The sequence below is a fragment of the Chrysemys picta genome, chromosome 4 (assembly GCF_011386835.1).
Source record: "Chrysemys picta bellii isolate R12L10 chromosome 4, ASM1138683v2, whole genome shotgun sequence".
NCBI classification, from domain to species: Eukaryota; Metazoa; Chordata; order Testudines; family Emydidae; genus Chrysemys; species Chrysemys picta.
In genome coordinates, this window is record NC_088794.1 from 95605013 (window position 1) to 95630293 (window position 25281).

Sequence of the window (25281 nt, forward strand, 5' to 3'; positions counted from 1 at the left end):
CACTTTCTAACTTGATCAGTAGTACTTTGAAACATACAATCTGAAGAGAAACCAGAGGAAGGATGGCCCAGTGATTGAGGCACTAGCCTGGGACCCTGGAGAACAGGGTTCCATTTGCTGTTCTGCCACAGCCTTATTGCTGTGTGACCTTGGGCAAGTCACCTAACCTCTCTGTGCCCCAGTTCCCCATCTGTAAAATGGGGATAGTAGCACTTCCCTACCTGCTGAGGCCGCTCCCAGCAAGTGTATATTATTTTCTTTGTGAATGTAACTGCCTATTCATGTATTTTAAGTAGTGTGTTGCTTGTTTTGGGGCTTTTCTGGGGGGAGAGGGGTTCTGCTTTTCGGGGGGGGGGGGTTGAATTTCCCGCTGCAAAGTGTGATTGGCTCCCAGTTGTGCAACCTGCACCAAAAAAAAAGCTTGAAAAGGCTGCTTGCTGCATCATTTTTTTTCCTTTGGCTTTTGGGTTCCTCCTGGCTCACCTAAGATTAGATAGACAATATTTTGTCCTCCCAACATTCCCACTGCAATTCCAACTAGGGTAGTTATTTTCTGGTGCACTTTCTGAAGTTTTTGTGTAGTGTCACCGGTTAAGAATGGCTACTGCATTCTCCTTCAGAGGTGACTGCATTTCTGTGTTGGGTGAGTGATCCCGATATCCACAATCTGTAAAGTATTTTAGGAGATAACTCTGTTTGAAAGGTGCCCTATACCTTGCACTAACCTTCTTTGATTTCTGCACACACGTTTCCGTTGACTTTGATAAGGCCACATGTCTATGATTGCATTGTCTCCTGGTGACCTCTCTCCAATATTAGCTCACAGCTGCAGAATGTAATAGAAATTTGAAATCCATGTCCAGCTTCCAAACCCAGATCTTTAACAAACATTAATAAAAATCTAGGCAAGGATTCTTATTATGTGGCAGGATGCCAAGTTCTAACTAGTCATCTTGGCTCACGTAATTCTCTTTAAAATATATATATAAAAAGAGAATTACATGCTGGATTTTCATATTTAGTTTCCTGTTCAGATCCTGAACCTGTAAGGGAGTCCAAGTTCTCCATGCATTGGTAGCGTGAGAGTCAGCTGTAAACCTCAGTGTGCTATAATCTCAGGGGTACCATTCATCACCAGAAAGCAACTCATTGGTATTACCATTTGACACTACCTCCAAGTGCACTTAGTCATTGTCAAACATAGAACTGCTTGCCTAGGATAGAAACAGGGCCCACTGGGGGCTGTTTGCTTTGGGTCTTTCCATGTAATTCATGTCAAAGACGGATAAAGGTTATTTGGCTCCGTTATAGATCACAGCTTTGTTGCTCACAATACAACAGGCAAGGGGCATATGAATAAGTTCATTTTTCTATTCTAGCTGCAGCAGCTTTCTCTAAATAATGCTTTCTTCTCTCTATAGCACCCACTTAAATTCCTTGCCTGCAATATTATTAATTGGATGTAGGGCAAAACCTTACTGTAAGTGCCCCATGAATCTGGCTTTTGTGATTAAAGGAAAATTGCACTGTAAAATATTATCAGCTATTCTAATTACAGCAGCTGATTGAAAAGAGTAAATCACAAAATGTTTCTGTTAAAAAGTATCCAATATTTTAATAGCTTGCTTAACAAACAAGAAGCTAGCATCTAGAGTCTGATGATGGAGAGCAGAACATGGGAAATGTAGCTCTGTTAGTTTGCATGGAAAGCAAGGGATTTTTGAAGGTGTTGTAAGAAATACTAATTTAACAATATTAGAATTTCTTATATCGTCTATCTATATCTAACTTAAAAAAATACAGTCCTTCTCTTACAACTTTGAACATTTCCTGATTTTCCTCATACTTTCAGATAGGAGCTATATTCTTTGTGCGCTACTCTGTACAGTGCCAGCTTTAGAGAAAATGGCACCCTGAGTGAACTTGCATTTTGGTGCCCCTGGCCCCCATGGGCTCCCCACCCTCCTTTCCCCCCCAATGCCTGCACTGCACCACCTTCACCCCTAATCCCTACACCTCCCTCCTGAGCCCCTAACCCCTGCACTGTGCATGCCCCCTTCACCCCAACCCCTGCACCTCTCTCCTGTGCTCCTAACCCCTTCACTGTGCCCCTGCACCCCTACCCCCTGCACCTCCCTCCTGCACCCCTACCCCCTGCATCCCCCTCCTGCACCCACATGGGGAAACTGGTCCACCTGGGTGTACAAAGCAGCTGGCATTGCTGCTCACTCCCCCACTGGACTGCTGCTCCTCTGCCCCATGCACTCCTTGGTCTGCGTAAGGAGAGGGCATGAGAGCAGCAGCTGTTGATGCCTCAGCACAGCCCAGGTGGGGAAGTGACCTGAATGCAGAGAACCCTGGTGTTGGGAGGTGCGGGGGGGGGGGGGGGAATGAGTGTGTGTGACAGTGTGTGTTGTGTTAAGGGGAATTTGTGTGTTCCTGAGTGTATGAGTGCATTGGCTCTTTAAGAAAGCACTCTGGGTCCGGAGCCTGAAGGCTTCGGACCCAGAGAGGCAGGTAGAAATCAGGTGCACAGGTGAAGGGGACACCCCGACATCAACCCTTGCCCCCCAGCAGAGAGGAGGATGCTCCCAGTCTGGATTGGCCAGGGGTGGCTCCAGAGAGGAGGTTGGGAACAGCAGCAGCTGCACATGTGGAGCAGGGGGCAGGGCCGGCTCCAGGGTTTTTGCCACCCCAAGCAGTCCCCCCTCTCCCCCGCACAAAAAAGCCGCGATGGCATCTGCGGTGGCAATTCAGCGGGAGGTCCTTCGCTCCGAGTGGGAGTGAGGGACCCTCCGCCGAATAGCTGGATGTGCCGCCCCTCTCCGGAGTGGCCGCCCCAAGCACCTGCTTGCCACGCTGGTGCCTGCAGCCGGCCCTGGCAGGGGGGAGGAGGGGAACCCCTGCTCTGGAGGAGTCACCTGGCTCCCACAGCTGGTCGTCCAACTGCCCCCTGCAGCTTGGGTCACTTCCCCCTGCCCCCTCTCCAGCGCTGCTGCTCACCTGCCTGCCTCTGCCTCCCTCCACCCAGCTGGCCCTCAGCAGGTCAGGTGGGAATCCAAACCCTGTGCACGACGCCCTCTTTGGCAAGTCACCCTGGGTGGGGGCCTGGACGGCTCACCCCAAAGGCTGGCCCTGACTCTATCATCAGATTGGGGCCTCTTACTGAGCGACAATTTCTAGATAATGAAAAGGTACATGTATTTACAAAAACATTTGCAAAATTCTTTGTTCAAGATCTCTTTATTCAGTCGTATATTAATTATCTAAGATATGAAATGAATCACTTTAGTTTCCTTTAGTTATTCTGGGATAATGCAATTTTCTAAGAATTTTTCAGTCTGAGGGCTGGTTTAAGCCAGCATTTTTCAAAGTTCGGGTTGTGACCCAGTACTGGGTCGTGGCATGTAAGGCACTGGGTCACATTGGTCAGCACCACCGACAGGGAAGCTAAAAGTCCCATCGGCGGTACTGTCCAGTTATGGCAGGCTAGTGCCCACCTGTTCCGACACCGTGCTGAACCCTGGAAGCATCCAGCAGTGGGTCCGGCTTCTAGGCGGGGGGGGGGGGCATGGGGCTCTGCATGCTGTCCCTGTCCTGATTTCCCCTTCCCAGCACTTCAACCCATTCCCCCAATCCCCACCCTGCCTCTTCCCACATCCACCCCCGAGCGCACCCGGCCCTTGCTCCTCCCCCCCCCCCAGCACCTCCTGCATGCTGTGGAACAGCTGATAGTGGTGGGTGGAAGGTGCTGGGAGGGAGGGGGAGGAGTTGATCAGCGGGGTGGCCAGTGGGCAGAAGACCTGGGCGAGGCTGGCTGCCGGTGGGTTCTCAGCACCCACCATCTTATTTATTTATTTTTCCCCATGGGTGCTCCAGTCCTGGAGTACCCACAGAGTTGGCACCTATGATAGCAATAGCTATGTCAGCAGGAGAAACTCTCCTGCTGACATAGCGCTGTCTACACCAGCGCTTAAATCAGCATAATTTATGCTGCTCCTGGGGGTGGCTAATCTACACCCCTGAGCGACATAATTTATGTTGTCTTAAGCTGTAGTGTAGACATAGCATCTGTCTCTGCTGCACAGGTTGAGACATTCCATCTGCTTTAGAACTGTTGCAGATGATAGTGTCGTGTTCTCTGAATGATGAGCCATATAACAAGGCATGTTTCCAGCCACAACAGTTTAAACAGATCTGACTCAGGTAACTTTCTTGGGCCATAAGACCAGAGATGGATAGAAACTTCAGTAACAAGCAATCTGCAAGCACATTCACTTGAGAATAACTAGCCCCCACGGCATTAAAGGGATAGTTCAAAAACATCCTACTTAATGAAAACTTGCTGTATATTAAAAGTTATTACATTTCCTTTTAAATATTCCTAATTGCTAAAGATGCCCTTAGTCTGGGACATTAGTTCTTTGCAGCCTAGCTTCTTTGATCCTGCTCCATTTAATGAAGTCATAGAGTTGTTTTTATTATGGAGCAATGATTTCCATCCAGACAAATTTTGATGTCACAAGAAAAGAATGAAAGACTTTATCCCATGGAGCTGGAGAAAGAAAATTATGACATAGAAAACACTTTGGAGCTAAGTAGCTTGCTTTTCATATAGCACTTTACAAGCAACTAATTTATCTTCACAACACCCATGTGCATCAGGTATTATTAGCCTCATGTGTACACATGGGTAAACTGAGCCACAGAGAGGATAAGTGACTTGCCTAAAGCCCCAAAGCAAGTCCCTGGCAGAGATAGGAATAGAACTCCACTCCTGGTGCCTAGTCTCAGGCTCATTCCACTAGACCTGTCTCACCTTGCTTTTCATTTCTGGAAGCATGAGCTCAAATTCCAGTTTAGGGGCTCCAGAGAAACAGGTTCAAATTCTGGCTTAGGTCACAAGTGAATAAATAAATAAATAAATAGAATTTTATTTTAAGTCTAGATGTGGGGCATGTTTTTCCATGTCATGTGGATGTTAAGAGGACAGCTTAACATAATTAGCAATGTCTCATTGAAAGACACTCAGGACTGTGTCTTTCAATGTGTGTATGGAAGTTTTTGAGGGCATGTCTGCTCTTAAACTCTCACTTCAACAAGAGGGGCTTGTCTACACTTGAAATGCTACAGCGGTGCACAGGGCCACTGAGAGCGGGTTTGGGCCCCGGTGAAAAATGTTTGGGGGGGCCCCCCCCAGCAAGGGCGGACTGTCTAAACAGGGCCGATGAGAGGTGGGGGGGAAGCTGGGCCCTGGGCCCCCTTCCGGACTGCTGGGCCCCAGTAAGGTGACAGGGGGGAAGCCGGGCCGGGCCCTAGGCCCCCTTCTGGACCGCCGGGCCCTGGTAATTTGTACTGGCTTCCCCCCCTCCCTCTCGTTGGCCCTGGCGGTGCAGCAACACCACTGTGGTGCTTCAGTATAGACACTACCTACGTAACACAAGGGGTTCTCCCATCAGCGTAGGTAATCCACCTCCCCAAATGGCGGTAGCTAGGTCAACAGAATCCTTCCATCAACCTAGCACTGTCTACACATTTCACACCCCTGAGAGACTTAACTATACCGATGTAGGTTCTCATTGTAGACTGTCCCTAACTTGTAGTTTATAACAATGGGAAAACAAGCAAAATGTCTATTTCAAAAGACAGTCTAGAAAATGGCTCTCAGACATATAGACTGTGAGATTAATATTAAACATTTAAAATGCAGCTATTAATCATCATCAAACAATCTTTGTGCTTTTAATGGGTCATTTTTTTTAGTCTACTGAGAGCCCACAAAGCCTTAATGTGTGCAAAGCTAGGGTTACCATACTTAAGGTTTTAAAAAAAGAGGCCACTCTATGGGGCCCTGGCCCCTTTCCCAAAGTCTCCGCCCCCTCCCCTGAGCGCCCCGCATTCCCCCTCCTCCCTCCCAGCCACGTGAAACAGCTGCCCGAGCGCTACCGGCTTCACGGTTTGCCGGGCAGCCCCCATACCTCCAGACCTGCTGCACCCCTGGCCGGGCGCTTCCCCAGCGCATCCAGAGCCCGGGAGGGGAAGCGCCCGGCTGGGGACGCAGGGTCTGGAGGTCTGGGGGCTGCCCAGCAAACCGTGAAGCTGATAGCACTCGGGCAGCTCGGTTCTTCAGCTGCACAGAGCTGAGGTGTCTGGGGGGAGCTGCAGTCGGATTGCGGTTGCTGCTCCCTCCAGACACCTCAGCTCTGTGCAGATGAAGAGCTGCGCTGGGGAAGCGCCCGGCTGGGGGCGCAGCAGGTCTGGAGGTCTGCCCTACAAACCATGAAGCCGGTAGCGCTCGGGCAGCTTGGCTCTTACAGAGCTGAGGAGTCAGGGAGCAGCAGCAGTCGCTGAAGCCCCGCTCTAAGGTAAGCCAGGGATGCCGGCAAAGCTGGAAGTATTTTTTCCCGGACATGTTCAGCTTTTTGGAAATTCCCACCAGACAGGGGTTTGATTACCAAAAAGCTGGACATGTCTGGGAAAAACCGGACGTATGGTAACCCTAGCAAAGCTAACTGGAGAAAACTGGTTTGGAAAATGAGGGGCAGCTGCCCTGAATCAAGGAGGGACTTGTCCGGACATGCAAGCTGACCCAGATACATGGTTTAGTGAACTGTTTGAGTGAGGGATGGTGTCACTGATCTCTCTCTGGGCACAGCAGCAGGAGCTGGTTCTGACAAGGGGATGTCAGAGCTAGGACTTGCTTTTTAGATGTGCAAGATCTTTCTTTTCCTCTGTAACTGAGCTCAAAATGCCATATCTAGTTTAGCTGATAAGTGTAAGTCTAGATACATTAATCAATTTCTCTTAATTACAGTATATTTAGAGCCTTGGGTGGATACCAAATTTGTATCTGTATCTGTATCCGCATCTTCACACAGACTTGCAGGGCTCTATATATAAAATTTGGATCTGCATCCATTCATGATCTGCAAACATGGTTGGTGGATATCCACTGTTTGCAGGGCTCTAATTATATTATCTAGGTTTAATAAATTACTGTTTTGATAATTTCACACAGACATCCCCAAAGAGAAAAGAGACCCATAATTTATAAAGAAAGGTGAGGAAGGGTAAGGGAATCTCTCTTCCTCTCTCCATCAAGGAGTACAGAGGGGTTTGGTTCCAGCAAGTTGTGTTATCATCAGACTATGATATGTGTACACAAAGGAGAAGCCACACACACAAAATAGCAAGGAGGAGACCAGAAACGTTGTTGATGTTCGTCATGGAACAGGACTAGCTGCACCTCTCTCCCGTCTCTGATTAGACCCCCTCGAGTGTCTGGCCTCTTGCCTTTACCTCTCCTAGGGTAAATCCATACTTATTCTCCCACGCTTAGGGCTTGGCTACACTCACAAGTTAGAGCACATTAAAGCAGCCCCAGGGGCCCTAACTCATGACCCATCCACACTAGCAAGGCACTTAGAGCACCTCGACTCTGCAGCTGGAGTGCTCCTGGTAATCCACCTCCACGAGAAGCACAACAGGTTCTGCGCCTCGGCTGAAACGCCCCAACATCAGTGTGAACAAGGTGTTGCATTATTGCACTCTGATCGGCCTCCGGAAATGTCCCATAATCCCCTTAAGTCAAGTGGCCACTCTTGTCATTGTTTTGGAATCAGCTGTAGGAATGCGGATATGCCCTTTCAAAGCTCCGTTTCTGACAGCCTGCATGCTTATCTGCTCTGGGACAAAGCAACCATTACTGTGGAATTGTGTGTGTGTGTCTGTGTGTGTGAGAGAGAGAGGAAGGGGGAGTCTGCTGCTCTCTGAACTTACAAGACAACATGCTCGGCCCCCCCAAAAACCCCTCTCTCCCCCCACATACACACAACCCACTCCCTGTCACACTCCACCCCCCCCCCATTTGAAAAGCATGTAACAGCTACATGCATGCTGGGGTAGCTACCACAATGCACTGCTCTCTGTGACATTGCAAGAGCTGCTAATGTGGCCACGCCAGTGCGCTTGAATCTGGACACACTGCAGTGCTTTCCCTACTGCGCTCTCCGAGGGCTGGTTTAACTCATTGCACTCTACATCATGCCCTTAGACAGAGCCCTGGGCTACAGTATCCTGTGTACCAATCATGCTTACACAGTAGGTTTGACTGAATTTGGAGATTTGCAGTTCTCAAGTGTGTGCAGAGAAGAGGCTCATCTTGAGCCATTCTTTTCCCTTCCCCTGCTTGTTTTTCCTTACAGTCCCATATTAAACTAAACCAATCTATTAATACAGTACACATCCCAATAACCAGGCCAACATATGGTATTTATAAATTATTACAGAGTGGCTCCAATTCCATCACAGTGCAACCTTTCAACTGCAAGTCACTGCTTCACATCTTACATAGGTAGGTAGTAACCAACAATTGTTATCCTCTGTTTAGTTGCCAATTGAAATTAATTGGCAATCTCTGTTCATTTCTGGGGAGAAGTTGATTATTATTTTGTATTACATGTAGGAACTAATTGTCCCAAATCAGTACTGGTATCCTCTTGTACTTCATGTCCAGATCACATAAAACCACTCCAAGCTTGGCAGTGATTTAAACCCTTATACACAATCGTAGCAGAAAAAACAAGGATTTAATAGCAATGGAGACTACGGTCCCCTCACCCCTTGTAGGACACAAGTTTGCAATGCTACATGACTAGGGAGAAAAGAAACTAATGTAGTTTGGATGTTCATTCACAAAATTAGCATGTCATTGAGCGGGTAGGTCACAGTCTCTGTCTATATAGCTCTGGTGAGACAGGATCTGAAATATTGTGTGCATGTGACTGTGGGGCATCATATTACCAGGAAGAAGTTCATAAACTGGAAAAAGCTTAGAAAAGAGCAACTGGCAATTGAAGGAACTGACATGTAGAAAACTTAAAAGGAGACACATGTATGTTTCCCACAAAAATCATACTCCCGCCTTGATATTTACCTCCTTCAAATATTTGTAGATTGTTATGAGCTCCATTAGGCTAATTGCTTAACAGTGACTAAAGGGGTGCATGGTAGGGGTACACAATACTACAAATATCTGAAAAAATGTAAATACCAAGAAGGGAGAATTATTTTGTGCGAAACAAAGATGTATTTCAGGAAAAACTTCCTGTTAATGAGATCTACTAAACTGCAGAATAGTCTTCTAAGAGAATTGCTAGAAGCCTCATTGCTTAGAACTTTTAAAACTAGACCACACAGGACACTGTATAGTGTACAGTAGGGGAGCAATAGAGTGGATGATTGAATAGGTCTTTTCTATCTCTATCTTCTATGATTCAGTACCCTAACTGCCAAAATAAGACCGCTTTCCATTGGAGTAAGGAGTTAAAGGGAAAAACCAAAGGGGCTAAGGTAGCATCTATCACATTCACAGATTGTTTTTATTGCATTCATAAAGGTTGATATCTGAAGCACAAGACAAACAACAGAGTACAATCAAAGCAGTGGTGTGGTACTACTCAGATATCATCTTTAATATGCATGGGGATATGAATTCAAACTCATGCTGCCTTGAGCCTGTTATTGCTTTCCTGATAACAAGACTGCAAATAATAATGAGAGTTTGAGGAAATTGAGTGCCCTCTCTCCATTCAATATCAAAGTTTTATCAGAACAAATGTGTTTCAGCTGCCTTCACCAAAAGATCCTACGTCACCAATGCAGTCTGAAAGGCTAACAGCAGATTCCTAGCACAAGATAGTGGGGCAACTCAGAGCCTCAAGAAGCATCTGTTCTTCACCTGATATCACTTGCATACAGTGCAAAGCCAAAAAAATGTTTTAAGGAAGAAAAGTTGAATTTAAATGAATAAGTTTAGTGCCTGAATGTTCCAAACTTGTATGAGAGGAGGCTTTGAAGTCTTGGGTCCTCTGATACTGTTCTCCGGCTTTCTGACATAACCAATAAAACGATCAGCAGTCCAAATTTTACCTTGGTGATCACTACAAAATGAAATGATGTAAGGGTGTTCCTGCTGGGGGAAAAACTGAGTGTTCCTCCACTGCTTTTTTTTTTTTTTTTTTTTTTTTGTCAAGTGTGTCTATAGCAAAGAGGGTTAGACACTTGGTTTTGAAGCCACAGAGGGCCCTGTGTTCTGCGGGCTTCACACTTGGGAGCCTAAAAAACAGTTGAGTTAGCAGACCTGAAATTCCCCTGGGCTCTAGGGCCCAGATTCTCCATGGAAATCAATAGCAGTTAGGAGCCTAAATATCTCTGGGCCCCATCTTTGTGAGTAACCAGCTACAGGGACAGCAACCCAACCAAAAGCGTTCATGGGAAGAAGGCTAAAGGCTGGAAGAAGAGGCACCCACGCACCCCAAACCACTGCACTATGTCCCCCCATCTGGTGATCAGAACCTCTCTCCCCTATGACTCCTCCTGACACTCTCCCTTCTTTTGTTTTTTCTTACAAGTGTCTTGACTCCTAGGCTACTGACCCCCGCCCACCTAATGACAAGCGCTCCCTAGATGAAGGTACCCAGTACATAGGGTGACCAGATGTCCTGATTTTATAGGGACAGTCCCAATATTCAGGGCTTTGTCTTATATAGGCACCTATTGCCTCCCCCACCCCGTCCTGATTTTTCACACTTGCTAGCTGGTCACCCTACCAGTACACCAGCTCCTGCACTGCACAGGCTGGGTTCAGCACAGCACTAGGCGAAGCCTGGGACAGGGCCTTACAAAGAGCGGGCGGTGGACACACGGGAGCAGCGCGGGGGAAGCGAGACTGGCCAATGAAAGAACAAACCGAAATGCAGCATCGGGCTAGGAAATGAGCCCTCAGAGCAGCCCAGCAACCTTCAGAGCTTCCATTAAATCTCCGCCCTGCTCCCCACACCCCCCACCTGCCCCCGGACCTTAGCACACGCTGCCCCGCGCCGCCCCCCCCCCCCCTTATACACACCCACCTGCTGACCCACGCTCATTGGCTCCCCGCAGTCACGCGCCCTTAGCCCACGGGCAGAGACACGTGATGTGGTCTCAGCTAGCGTTTTTAGCCCATAAGGCGGCGCTGATGACATCATTCCACCACCGGCACTTTGGACGGGGCTGAGGGCTGGAAGGGGTAGCGTAAGGGCGGGGCGGGGGGCTCTCTATACGTCATCTCTATGCGCCGGCGGGAGGGCGGCTCCTGGGCAGAGTGAGGGGCGTGTGTGGCGAGGTAGCGGTAGGACGGTGGCCGCGCGGGGAGCGCAGGGCATGGTGGTGTGAGTAACCCAGAGTACCCTGCTGTGGGGCCCGGGGCGCGTGTGTGTGTTACTGCGCAAAGCCGGCCACCGGCTCCGCTCCTGCGGGCAGCGCCACGCTCCCTGCGGCGACAGTCACTGGCTGGCAGCGTTGTCCCAGCTCAGCCGCCCCAGCCTGGCGCGAGCCGGGTATAACCGCCCGGGCTGCGGGGTGATAAACGGCCGGGCCCGGCTCTTCCCCCGGGCCCTAGTTGCGCCCTCAGCCATGGGGCGGTGCGTGCCTGGGTGACAGGCGGGCCCCAGAGCGGCCGTGTCCGCGCCGGGCTGGTGCGAGGCTGGGTGAGCGGGGTGCCGCAGGGCTGCGAAGAGCGCTCCCACCCCGCCCCCCCTCGGCAGGCTCACACTCGGGGGCTGCTCGCTTGGTTGCAGAGGTCAGGGCTGGCTCGAGAGGTTTCGGGCTGGAGCACTGCTCCCCCCGGGGGGGGCCCTCCGAGGTGCTGAAGTGGGGAGAGGTGGTGACTGGCATTCATTTGACTTGTATCCTGTCTGCTTCTTTCAGGCACATCATGTCCAAACTGAGGGTGTCCCGTGTGGGGCTTGGGATACTGCTGGGTGCGGCTGCAGGGATCGGGTTCTTGTATGTGTTCTACAAACAGAGGCGGAAAAGGCCCTGGTGGGGACGCAGCTCCAGGCACTCTGGGGTTCAGTACATGCAGAACTCTGTGGGGCCCCATGAAAATGCAGAGACTCGGGGGCACCATAACCAGGGTACAGTAATTATTTCTGTTTCTTCTTCTGTGTTATCTGCAAAACTGGTCTCTGACTGGCAAGGGTGGATTTGTCCTTCATGCCTTAACTTTGGTTCAGTGCTACCACTACTGCTTTTTCTATTTGTAGCTCAGAAATGGTTAGTATATAATTGGGATATTACCATTTCAGGAGATAAACTGCCCACCTGCTCATCCAAAATATGATATATAAGACACTTCAGTAGATCATTTTAAAATAACTGATCTAAATTAAAAATAATCCACTTGTTACTGGAAAAATTAAATGCACACTATCATCAAATTAATATAATAACCTGCTAGTTAATTAAAGAATTGTAAAGATCCAAGATAAGCAGCCTTCTTCCAGCCAGTTGCTAAGTGCTGAACAAACCCCAATTCATCTCAGCGAAGAATTGAACAGAATAAATTATTCTTAAATACTTTAAAGAACACAAATCATAAAGAAGCAGGATGCTAAACATCACTGTTCAAACATTTTGCATTGTGTAACATCACATTCTCCAGTCTTTGGCCCTAATTTTATATGGAGCTCTGTGTTATGGACCCCGCATTGAAGTCAGGGAGGCACCATGCAAGTTTAGGGGGTTGCCCACATGCAGCCAGTTATGATTACCATAATTTAGTTTTCACCATTTATGAGGTTTCATTTCTTTTAGGATGCCATTTAGCTAGGATACTAAAGTAGCTTTCACTTTCTTCTTTAGTCAGTTTCCATTCACTTTCACTTTTGCAGATATACTAGCACAAGGCTATTCTGCAGATTTGCAAGTCTGTAGAAGGGAACCTGAAGGGACATAGACTTTAAGGTCAGAAGGGAACATCATGATCATCTAGTCTGACCTGCATATTGCAGGCCACAAAAACTTTACCCCCCTCCTCCTGTGATAGACCTGTAATCTCTGGCTGAGTTACTGAAGTCCTCAAATCATGATTTTAAAGACTTCAAGTTACAGAGAATCCGCCATTTACACTAGTTTAAACTGCAAGTGACCCAGGCCCCATGCTGCAGAGGAAGGTGAAAAACCCTTAGGGTGTCTGCCAGTCTGACCTGGGGGAAAATTCCTTCCTGACCCCAAATACGGTGATCACTTATACTCTCAGCATGTGGGCAAGACCCACCAGCCAGACACCTGAGAAAAACATAGTCAACTTACCAAAGTGACTTTTTTAGTTTAAAAAGTTATTTGCTACATGTGTTATAAATAATACGGAAGACTAAAAAGAGAGATGGTTTTTCTCTGCTTTTTCTGATTTGTTTGCTTTGCATACAGTCAGTGACCTTGTTTTCCTCTATATAGTTTGGGGTAGATCCCTGCAACTGGCTCCACCTGGATTTGCTCCAGTGTTCATGCAGAGCCACATCAGCTTGAATAGGGCTTACTTTACAGGAGCTAGACCAGCGGTTTTCAAAAAGTGCAGAACCCCCCCCCGCACACAACCCAGACAGGCTGGGTGGCCTGCTGAGGTGAGTCAGCGGGTGGAGGTGGCGTTGCCTTCCTGGACCCTGCTGTGTGGAGCTGGCCCAAGCCCTGCGGCTTCTGCTACCTTCACCCCCCCCCCCCCCAAAAGAAAAAATAAATGGACATACCAACTACACTTATGCCTGAGGGTCCACCCCTGGCCCAGAGCCCTGAGTCCCCCACCTCTCCCCAACTGGGCCCTGGTGTTTTTATAGCATGTTGAGAGGGGCCACGGAAAGAAAATGGTTGAGAACCTCTGAGCTGGACCATAGTAAGTTTCTAAATGTTTTTTTTTTTTTTTTTTTTTTGGTGAGTTTTTCATAACCAAATGGGGGACAAAATATTTTATTTAAAGAGAACCAGGACCCCAGTGTGCTAGGTGCTGTACAAACACAAAATAAAAAGACATTCTCTACCCCCAAAGAACTTACATCTGACTGATGTTAATTTTCTTTATACTATTTTACTTCTCTTAAAACACTTGTTTGAAAGTACTAATGTGGACAAGCACGTGGAACTGAATAATTAGATCATTACAGTAACTAGATTGTGTTCAACAGCATAAAAGTAAGGACATAAGAGTGGCCATAGTGGGATAGGCTATGGTCCATCTAGCCTAATATCCTGTCTTCCAACAGTGGCCCATGCCAGGTGCTTCAGAGGGAAGGAATGGAACAGGTCATTTATCAAATGATCCATCTCCTTTCGTCCACTCCCAGCTTCTAGCAGTTACAGGCTTAGGGAGACCCAGAGCATGGGGTTGCATCCCTGACCTTGGTTAATGGCCATTGATGGATGTATCCTCCATGAACTTATCTAATTATTTTCTGAACTCCGTTATAGTTTTGGCCTTCACAACATCCCCTGGCAACAAGTTCCACAGGTTGACTGTGTTTTGTGTGAAGAAGTACTTCCTTTGGTTTGTTTCAAGTTGTAACTGTAGTGTGTAGGTTGTATGGGACAAGTGCACTGAAGCACTTTTCTAAGTGGCTTTTTCCCAAGTTCATTCTCTATCAACAGTATTCTAAAATGCATTATTTCTTTGCAAAGAAATTTCTTTCGGGTCCTTTCCCATTTTGTTAGCTTTTGCATTGCTTTTCATTAACTTTACTGTGCCATTTACGAGCTAATACAGATTCTGTTGTGTGGAGGGTTGTTTTTTTTTTTTTTTTTGTGGTGTATTTTTAGGGTAAAGGGACACATACAATTTTCTTAAAACTAAGACCAATGAAATGGTAGAAATATTTTTTACAAAAATAAATAAATCCAGTTAAAACATCGTAAAAAATGATATCCCCTTACCTGTCCATAACTGAACTTTTTACAGCTAGGAATTTGAAAGTGTAACTTGATTGTTTACTTGTTCCATTTTTCAGCTTGGACAATTATTGTCAATGATCCTAAATAGAAACAAATTGGAGTGTTAAATGTTTCACTTTCAATAAATCATGGTGGTGGTAGTAACATAGATACAGAAACTTGTTTACACCAGAAGATGTTTGTTTGTTTGTTTGTTTTTTTCCAGTTGTATCCCTAAATATATTGAAAGAAGTGTAGTGATTTCAGTGTAGAAAATAAAGGCTAGTTGGAAGACAGAATCTTGTAATTCAGGATATGCAATACATCAGTTTAACTAGTTTTACTGCATGAGCAGCAAGCTTTCACTCAGTTTGGGGTTTAAGTTTTGTATGATACAATATGTTGCTATTACATCTTAAAAAGGGACTGTCAGGTATTATGCCCAAAATTTTACTTGTTTTTCTTTTTTTGGGGGGGTGGGGGGGGTGTGACTTATTACCAGGGTGCTGGTTGTGCTTCGGAAGAAAATTACATATTTGCAATAAGTGTTTGATTTTTTTTTACTGAGCATTCTTCTGCAGTGCTGTGTACCATCCCAGCAATGTACAATTTTGCAAACCAGAAAGTGAAACCTAAAAGTCTAACTTTGTTTGTTGTTAATGTCCAAATCGACAGCATAAGTAATGAGAAGCAAGATACTTATCATTTTTTAGTTTTAATAATCTGAAGGGTTGATAGACTGTTTTATTTAAGATTCCTTCCTTTGAAGTCCTAAAGTTATTTTTCTTACTATAGTCTTCCTTGACTTAAGGTGTGATTATTTGTCTTATAAAAATAAATTTCTGGCCTTAAGATAAGAAATAGAGAAACAAGTTTAAAAACAAGACTGTTTGTGGAGAGCTTTGGTAATAGTGAAATCAATGGTCATACCAGCAGTACATGTTGCTCATGTTGCCGCTGGTGCAAAGTACATCATCTTAATAGATAAGCTAAAATGTCATAAATATTTAGTGCACAGCAACCAGATGTTTGAATTTGCTCATCTGATATTAAGAGTCCATGCCACTTTCTGCAAGAGTAAAGATTTTTCCTCGTGTCCTTGGCCAGAATTAGTTTACATACCTTTGTTCCACTGTCATACATTATTTTATGAACTAGTTGATCTCCTGGCTAATATTCTGCATTCCAGAGTTGGTTGCATTTCAAAAGTAAAGTGTGGCTGTCTAAGACTATTTTAGAACCATATAGATAGTAGAATTACATGTGCTTAATTATGTGTAACAACATAGTCATAAGCAAGGTGCATTTGATTCAAATCATGATTTAAATCACTAGTCAGGAAGACTCTATTTAATCATGGATTTCTACATAAAAGTGCATTCTGGAATATGCTGCTCAAACAGTTTCACTTTTGTTTCTACTGCCTGTCCCTCTCTTTTCACATCTATCTCCAGACTTCTTCTCCTTGTCCAGATCTATTCCTCATCCAACAATCTTCTATTCATTGAATGTTTTGAAACTTTGCACTTTTAGAGAGAGGTAAGGGACTGACTCTGCGTACACAAATTTGCAGAGGGACAATAGGGTTGAGGTCTGTTATTTCTCACCTCTTATTTATTTATTTATTTATTTAAAAACATTTTTGCTGTTAACAAGCATGTTATCTCTGGAGACACAAATTCTCAGTTTGAGAACTGCAAAACTAAGCATCTCTGATGGTATCTTCTAGACTGAGCACTGAGTCCCATTGGGTAGGTAGAAAGATTAACCTAAATAATCTGTGGAAATATGGTAACCCTATTCTGTATAATCAAAAAAAAGGACACTGGGGGGGGAGGAGCCCTGCTCTAGCCCTGCCCCCATCCACTCCCTCACACTTCCCACCCCTTGACTGCCCCCCTCAGAACCCCCAACCCCCCCCTTCTCCTTGTCCCCTGACTGTCCCCTCCTGGGACCCCGCCACTAACTGCCCCCTAGGATCCCACCCCCTATCTAAGCCTCCCTGCTTCTTGTCCCCTGACTGCCCCCGCCTGAGAAACCCCCCCACCGTAACTGCCCCCGTAGGACCCTATCTGTCCCCTGACTGCCCTGACCCTTATCCACACCCCCACCCCATATTCACACCCCTGCCCCCAAACAGACCCTCAGGACTCCCATGCCCTATCCAACTGCCCTCTGACAGCCCCCCCAGAACTCCCGACCCATCTAATCCCCCCTGCTCCCTGTCCCTGACTGTCCCAACCCCTCTCCACACTCCTGCCCCCCTGACAGCCCTCCCCGAACTCCCGACCCATCCAACACCCACTCCCTGTCCCCTGACCAGGGCCGGCTTTAGCAAGAGCCCAGGAATCGGGCTGCACTCCGGCTGGGGTCACCGGGCCGGAGCCACTGGGGCCAGGGCCGGGGGTGCTCGACCGGCGCTGCTCGGCTGGGCCTGGGCCGGTGTGCTTGGCCGGAACTGGGGCCTGGCCTGGGCCAGGGCCAGTGCCCCGGGGCCCGAGCCATTGGGGCCAGTGCTGGAGCTGCCGGGGCCGGGGGTGCTCGGCTGGCGCCGCTCGGCCAGAACCGGGGCCGGTGCCCCGGGGCCAGAGCTGCTGGGGCCAGGGCCAGAGCCGCCGGGGCTGGGGGTGCTCGGCTGCCGCCGGTGTCCCGGGGCCTGAACTGGGCTGCAGTCGCTGGGGCCGGAGCCGCTCGGCTGGGGCCGGAGGGAGCCGCTTGGACTGGACCGCGCCTCGCCTCCCTGGAGCCCTCCTTCTCGCGTCTCCTCCCCCTCCCCCCACCCCCCAGCTTACCTGCTGCTGCCCGCCGCCCCTACTTGTTTTCAGACTTCCCGCGAACATCTGATTTGTGGGAAGCAGGGGAGGGGGAGGAGCAGGGGGTGTGGAGCGTTCATGGGAGAGGAGGAGGGGGAAGACAGCTGCGGGGCCGGGCAGCGTGCTAAGGCTGCAGGGGATAGGGGGAGCTGGGAAGGGGCTTTGGCTGCCCAGCGGTGCTTGGCTGCTGCTTTTCGATCTATAAACATCCGACCGGGGGGAAATCCCAGACACTTTTAGGTTTTTAGAAATCCCCCCCGGATGGCTATTTATAGACCGAAAAGCCGGACATGTCCGGGGAAATCCGGACGTATGGTAGCCCTAATACAGAAGCCCCTGGAACCCTATAAATTTGGGTCCCAAATCCATGAACTATTGGAACTCATTTATAAAACTTTTCTTAAACATTACATGAATATATTGTTTCATACTAGAGACTTAGAATTTATAATCCCTATTCCATGATGAGATACATTGTAGCTCAAAGATATCTTAATTAAAACTATCTTTACATAGATTTTTTTTCCTCAGAAAGCATTTTATAAAAAAAAAATCATTGATTTTTATCCACCCTGGTCATTAGAACAGCCATACTGGGTCAGACCAAAGATCCATCTAGTCCAGTATCCTGTATTCTGACAATGGCAAATCCCAGATGCTTCAGAGGGAATGAATAAAACAGGTAATCATCAAGTGATCTATCCCCTTTCACCCATTCCTAACTTCTGGCAAATAGAGGCTACGGACACGATCCCTGCCCATCTTGACCAATAGCCATTGATGGACCTATCCTCCAGGAACTTATCCAGTTCTTTTTTGAACCTGTTATAGTCTTGCACTTCATATCTTCTGGCAAAAAGTTCCACAGGTTGACTGTGCGTTGTGTGAGGAAATACTTGCTTCTCTTCTTTTGTTTTAAACCTGCTACCTATTAATTTCATTTGGTGACCCTTAGTTCTTGCGTGATGAGAAGGAGTAAATAACACTTCTTTATTTACTTTCTCCACACAAGTCATGATTTTATATACCCCTATTACCCCATAGTCATTTCTTGAGTGGTAACAACTAATTTAGACCCCATCATTTCATATGTATAGTGGGGGTTGTTTTTCAATATGCATTACTTTGCATTTATCAACATTGAATTTCAACTGCCATTTTGTTGCCCAGTCATCCAGTTTTGTGAGATTCCTTTGCAACTCTTCGCAATCTGCTTTGGACTTAAGTATTTTGAGTAGTTTTGTATCATCTGCAAATTTTGCTTTTTTTTTTTTTGCTTATTTATGAATATGTTGAAGTACCTGTCCCAATACAGACCCCCGGGGGACACCACAATTTACCTCTCTCCATTCTGAAAACTGACCATTTATTTCTACCCTTATTTTCCTATCTTTTAACCAGTTATTGATCAATGAGAGGATCTTCCCTCTTATCCCATGAGAGCTTACTTTGCTTTAAGAGCCTTTGGCGAGGGATCTTGCCAAAGGCTTTCTGAAAATCTAAGTACACTATATCCACTGGTTTCAGAGTAGCAGCCGTGTTAGTCTGTATCCGCAAAAAGAAGAACAGGAGGACTTGTGGCACCTTAGAGACTAACAAATTTATTAGAGCATAAGCTTTCGTGGACTATAGCCCACTTCTTCGGATGCATTACCCTTGTCCACATGCTTGTTGACCCCCTCAAAGGATTCTAGTAGATTGATTGAGGCATGATTTCCCTTTACAAAAATCATGTTGAGTCTTCCCAAACAAATCATGTTCATCTGTGTCTAATAATTCTGTTCTTTACTATAGTTTCAACCAGTTTGCCCAGTACTGAAGTCAGGCTTACCGGCCTGTAATTGCTGGGATTACTTCTGGAGCCTTTCTTAAAAATTGCTGTCACCTTAGTCTTAGTGGGAATATAACTTTAAAACCTGCCTGTGACAGACAAATAGTTTTAACAATGAAAAGAAAGGAACACATGCGTAAAAATAAGCAACCTCGTCAATTGCAGTGGTCACTGATGTATTCATTTTTTTCCCTACAGTGCACTATTACATTGTTTTATTCTCTCTTTGAATGCCCAGAAACAAGCATCTGGCAATGTTTTCCTGTTTCTAATCTTTGCCACTCACCTCTGTCTAATTAATTTTTTTCTCACTCTTTTAGTTCTGCTTATAAGACAAGCACCAATGGAGGCTGGTGATGGCATTACATACACAACTCTTTTAACACGAGAAGAGCAGGTGGAAGTGCTGAACCGTCTGGACTTTGTACTGAAAAACATTATAGAGCTACGAAAAGAAGTGGAGGAGTTGAAGAACAGCCTGCAGAGTTTAGCGGGGGAGATCATTGGAGAAGTCAAGTACGTACAAAACCACCTTCCTTTTGTCAATTATAAACAGTTAGAAAACCATCTCTCTATATGCCTTGAAAGAGCTCACAAATCAGCAGGTTTTAGGTGAAAACAATTTTGTCCTCTCTGCCTTCTCTAACGAAGATATCAACCTAAGTATCTTGTATAAATGGGACTCAGGACAAGTCTCTCATGCACAGTGCATATTCACCCTTCATTACAATAATGCTCTAAAAATGGGCAAGGTTGTAAGCTACTGTTTTCTAAAATTTGTCCCATCTTCCCCCCCCAACTCTCCCAAACAGAGATCCAATGCCAGCCAAGGAAATTTGAAATCCAATGTATGCTCAATATTCTACAGTCTGGATAATCTGAGCATGCACAGGCATGTGTTTACAATCTCATTTTGTGTAAATCCCACTAAAAAGTACGATTATTCAAACTGGAAAGGAAAAGAACTGGAAGGAATTGGCTTTAAGTTGTCAGTTGTGACAGGAATAGTGAAAACTAATCATTCAATCCTTTTCGATTTGTTTGTAACACAAGCACAAGGAGATATTCAGTGAAATTAAAAGCCTAGTAAATCTAGAACCAATAAATGGAAATATTTCTCTTATACAGTTTGCTTGTTCACTAAAGGTGAAATTCTGGCCGTACTCAAGTCAAAACTCCCTTTGACTTCACTGGGGTCAGTATTTCACCCTAGATGTACACTTACTCAAAGGTCAGTGGAACAGTTACTCTGGACTCTTAGGCCTGTAACTTTGACAATTAATACTTATAGTTGTACAAAACAATGACAGTATAAGAAGTCATATCTATGCTTCAGGATGTGTGATCATCTCCCTATTTCAGGAATTATGTTTTCTTGTCATGTACAACACTGTACATAAGACTAGGTGCATTGTGGGTGTTTTCCTTCCTCTAAGCATTGGGTGCTCTCAGCTGTCTTGGACAGATGCTGAACCAGACGGACTTGTGGTCTGTACATTTCTGGCTCTTTTCTTGTCTCTGTAGCAATGTTTGTCCCATTCATATCTACTGTAGATTACGTAGTGAATGGAATATCCTGTAAAACATGACCTCTTTGGGGGCAGGGGCTGTCTTTTTGTTTTGTGTTCATAGAACACCTAGCATAGTGAGGTCTTGGGGCCTTTAGGCACTATGATAATATGAATGATAAATAACGTTCCTTCATCTTTCTTCATTGGAAGCATGATTATATACACTTTCTATCTGCATACGAGTTTGTTTGATCTCATTTACAGTGTAGCCCACAGTATTTTAAACTTGGCAATTTGTGACTTCACCCACATGAAGCAGGAACAAGTAGCCATTTTAATTATTGCTCCTTTGATATGGAGTGGATGTAATAGATTGGGGGATTAGAAACAAAGAAATTGACATGGACTGAAATAGACAGTTCTCTCATCATCACTGTTTTTCTGTCTGTCTTTCAGGTCCCACCTGGAAGAAACCCAGAAGGTAACTCGGCGGAGGCGATACCCATTTCCTAGAGAGAGGAGTGATTCCACAGGGTCCAGCTCTATTTATTTCACAGCCAGCTCAAGAGGGGCCAATACAGATGATGGTGAAAGTGAGGGAGGGTAAGCAGAACATCAGTTAAGAACTGTTCTTGGTCTCTGAAACTCAGTAGTCACTTACTTCATCGTATTCTGTATCATAGATGGGATGTTTCAATAGATGCATTTTTTTTCCTGTCCTTCTTGCATGAAACCTAGCTGTTGATTTTCTTTAAAAAGCTAGAAGTTTCAGATACTACACCTGCCCCTGATTCCTCCTACCAAGCATTGTAATTTTTCTACCACGTTTTATAATTAAAAAAAAAAAAAAAAATTATCCCTTCCAGTTCCTGTTTGATCAACAGTCAGGGTGAGGTGTGACAGTTTATATGCCATTGCAGGCAAACTGGCAAGGAAATTATGACAGGGCTGGAGGGAAATAAGAAATACTCCAGTTGGCTCTAGTTATAATTGTGGAGTATGGTGTTCTTTGAATTGTAATTCAAGAGAGGTGCTCTAGTTAGGGACAGGCAACATTCACTGAGAGTTTGAGCTCCATTTAACGCAAACCTATGAAATCTACTGTAGTTTGAACCAGAACTGGCAGTTAGGTACAGCTGGAAGCAAGAACCCACTGTTGAGGGTGAAGCTGAGCTCACTGACTAAAGGGTGATTGGAATAAGCCTTTGGCTGGGCTGGAAGGAGATGGGTACTATAATTCTAAACGTGACATTCTGGGAGAGATTATGTAAATCTGGTTAACATTAACAAATCATTTGGGGTCAGAGTGGCAAAGAGCAACAGCAACTGTCAGGCTATAAACCAAAATTACTTTTGAAGTAATGTTTTCTAAAATTCTGAAATTAAAAGGAAGTTAAACAGAATACAACACCTCTAATTCTAAGGGTATGTCTACACTACGAAATGGTCGACTTAATAGAAGTCGATTTTTTTAGAAATTGATTAGATACAGTCGATTGTGTCCCCACTAAGCGCATTAAGTTGGCGGTGTGCATCCACAGTACCGAGGCTAGCGTAGACTTTTGGAGTGTTGCACTGGTAGCTATCCCGCAGTCTCTGCCGCCCATTGGAATTCTGGGTTGAGCTCCCAATGCCTGATGGGGCAAAAACATTGTCGTGGGTGGTTCTGGATACATGTCGTCAGGCCCTCCTCCCTCCGTGAAAGCAACGGCAAAAAATTGTTTCTCGCCTTTTTTCCTGGGTGACCTGTGCAGACGACATACCACGGCAAGCATGGAGCCCGCTCAGCTCACTGTCACGGTATGTCTCCTGGGTCCCGCTGGCAGACACGGTACTGCAGTGCTACACAGCAGCATCCCTTTGCCTTGCCTTGAAGACGGCAGACGGTGCAATACGACTGCTAGCCATCATCCCGTGGGTGCTCCTGGCCGACCACGGTTAGGTTGGTCGGGGGCATCTGGGCAGACATGGGTGCTTCTGGCCGGCCTCAGTGAGGTCAGTCGGGGCGCCTGGACAAAAATGGGAATGACTCCAGGTCATTCTCTTCTTTAAGTTTTGTCTAATGGAAATTCAGTCCTGCCTGGAATATCATGCCAGCTGGAGGCTTCTGCCTCAGGCTGCTTTCCCAGTCGGCAGCACCGCGCAGTGGCGCCTACTCCTTGCTCCCATTGCTCATGAAGCCTGGACAGTGGTAAGGAGCAGTTCAACTATAGGCTGAGCAAGTGCATAATGGTGGTAGAATGTGCCTTTGACGTTTAAAAACTCACTGGCGCAGTTTACTGACTGGGTTAGACCTCAGCGAAACCAATATTCCCATCGTTATTACTGCTTGCTGTGTGCTCCACAGTATCTGAGAGAGTAAAGGAGAGACGTTTATGGCAGGGTGGGAGGCTGAGGTAAATTGCCTGGCCGCTGATTACACGCAGCCAGACACCAGGGCGATTAGAAGAGCACAGCAGGGCACGCTGTGCATCAGAGAAGCTTTGAAAACCAGTTTAATGACTGGCCAGGCTTCAGGGTGAAAGTTCTGTTTTTCTCCTTGATGAAAACCTGCCCCCTTGGTTCACTCTACTTCCCTGTAAGCCAACCGCCCTCCCCTCCCCCTTTTGATCTCCTCTTGCAGAGGCAATAAAGTCATTGTTTCAAATTCATGCATTCTTTATTAATTCATCACACAAATGGGGGGATAACTGCCAAGGTAGTCTGGGAGGGGTGGGGGAGGAGGGAAGCACAGGGGTGGGGTAGTTATAGGGGCACCCCCTAGAATGGCATGCAGCTCATCATAGAAGCGGCATGTCTGGGACTCTGACCCGGAGCGGCCGTTTGCCTCTCTGGTTCTTTGGTAGGCTTCACACGGCACTGCTGCGGGTCCCTGTTATAACCTCTGTCCTTCATGCCCTTGGAGATTTTTTCAAATATTCCGGCATTTCGTCTTTTGGAACGGAGTTCGGATAGCACGGATTCGTCTCCCCATACAGTGATCAGATGCAGTACCTCCCGTTCAGGCCATGCTGGAGCTCTTTTGCGATTCTGGGACTCTATGGTCACCTGTGCTGATCAACTTGCTACGCTGGCCAAACAGGAAATGAAATTCAAAAGTTTGTGGGGCTTTTCCTGTCTACCTGGCCAGTGCATCTGAGTTGAGAGCGCTGTCCAGAGTGCTCACAATGGAGCACTGTGGGATAGCTCCCAGAGGCAAATATCGTTGAATTATGTCCACGCTACCCCAAATTCAACCCAGCAGGGTCGATTTCAGGGCTAATCCCCTCGTCTGGGAGGAGTACAGAAATCGATTTTAATAGCCCTTTAAGTTGACAAAAATGGCTTCATTGTGTGGATGGGTGCAGGGTTAAATCAATCTAACGCGGCTAAATTCGACCTAAACTCGTAGTCTTAGCCCTGGTCTACACTATGTAAAACCTCCTTTTGTTAGGGTCATGCATATAACTAGCATGTTGCCTCTACCTGCTGATAATGGGTGGGCCAACTTGTAAAGTGTGTGTGGCTGCATGGAGGAAGAAAACTGAAAGTTTCTATCTCTTCCTACAGTGTTTGTCTTCCTACGGTGTTTGTCTTAAGCTGATGGTAAAACTCTTCCATGTTCTCTCAAAATATGGAGATCTTTCCTTAGAGGAGGAATTTGAGCTGATCTCATTGTCGTTTTTTAACCCCTTGTAAATGATATATGATAACCAATGTGCTTCAAAGTGACTAAAGAATAGTTCCACAATAATTCTGCTTTATGTAAGAAAAAAGGCAATTATTGACCTAACAGGATGATGTTTACAGCATCTTGGAATTTGGAATATGCTTTCTTGGGATTCCCATGCTTATTCTACAGAGGTGTAAGATTTGTTTGGGCTTTTTGGCTTTGGCAAAACAGAAATATACATTCCTCTATGTCTCTTAGGAGTTATTAAAATAACAAAGCAAGAAAAGCTGTCTGAAGAGAACAGAGAATCATTTGTAGGACATGGAAATGACAGAGATGTTTCCAGCTGAAGATATATTGAGCATTTTACAGCTTGTCCTCTCAATCTTATTTTGATGAAGATGGTATTCCTTTCAGATAAAACATGTAAGCTTATAGTTGATTCAGAGAAACTTTTTTTTTTTAACTTGTACAGGCTATTCAGGGTGATTAAAATCCAGTTATAAATACTTCCACAGGTTTGATCATCCTTCTAGTAAGGCCACTTTTAATTATTCTCAGCAAAAGACAGATTTGGAACAATCTCAGTGAACAATTGCCGTCTGTATACTGTTGTAACACCATTCTCACCATGGTGCTAATTACTGAACCATCTTTTTGATGGCTTTTGACTGTAGCCTCTTGATTAATAGTTTGGAAGGGAAGGTTTTAAAATCATCTTTTATGTGCTCACTC

At 46.0% G+C, this 25281-nt stretch overlaps 2 protein-coding genes across 11 annotated transcripts in view; one reads left to right on the forward strand and one right to left on the reverse strand.

Moving 5' to 3' along the window:
* The window catches only part of GCHFR (GTP cyclohydrolase I feedback regulator), a 35049-nt gene extending 24007 nt beyond the window's left edge, over positions 1 to 11042 (reverse strand). The window contains exon 1 of the mRNA XM_008169922.4: positions 10911 to 11042. Within this exon, the coding sequence (XP_008168144.2) occupies positions 10911 to 11027 (117 nt within the window). The 5' untranslated portion in view covers positions 11028 to 11042. The remainder of the gene's footprint in view (positions 1 to 10910) is intronic.
* Positions 10945 to 25281, forward strand: part of RMDN3 (regulator of microtubule dynamics 3) — a 103422-nt gene continuing 89085 nt past the window's right edge. For 5 of the 10 annotated variants that reach the window (XR_010600644.1, XM_042849482.2, XM_042849483.2 and 2 more), the window contains exons 1-4: positions 11035 to 11143; positions 11749 to 11957; positions 19704 to 19899; positions 21351 to 21497. Coding sequence is in view for 9 of the 10 variants with exons in the window: in XM_042849482.2 (XP_042705416.2) it covers positions 11112 to 11143; positions 11749 to 11957; positions 19704 to 19899; positions 21351 to 21497 (584 nt within the window). In the remaining variant the exon portion in view is untranslated. Of the gene's footprint in view, positions 11211 to 11417; positions 11621 to 11748; positions 11958 to 19703; positions 19900 to 21350; positions 21498 to 25281 lie in introns of those variants that run through there. The other 5 variants (XM_065593147.1, XM_005284671.4, XM_042849484.2 and 2 more) reach the window with 4 other exon arrangements.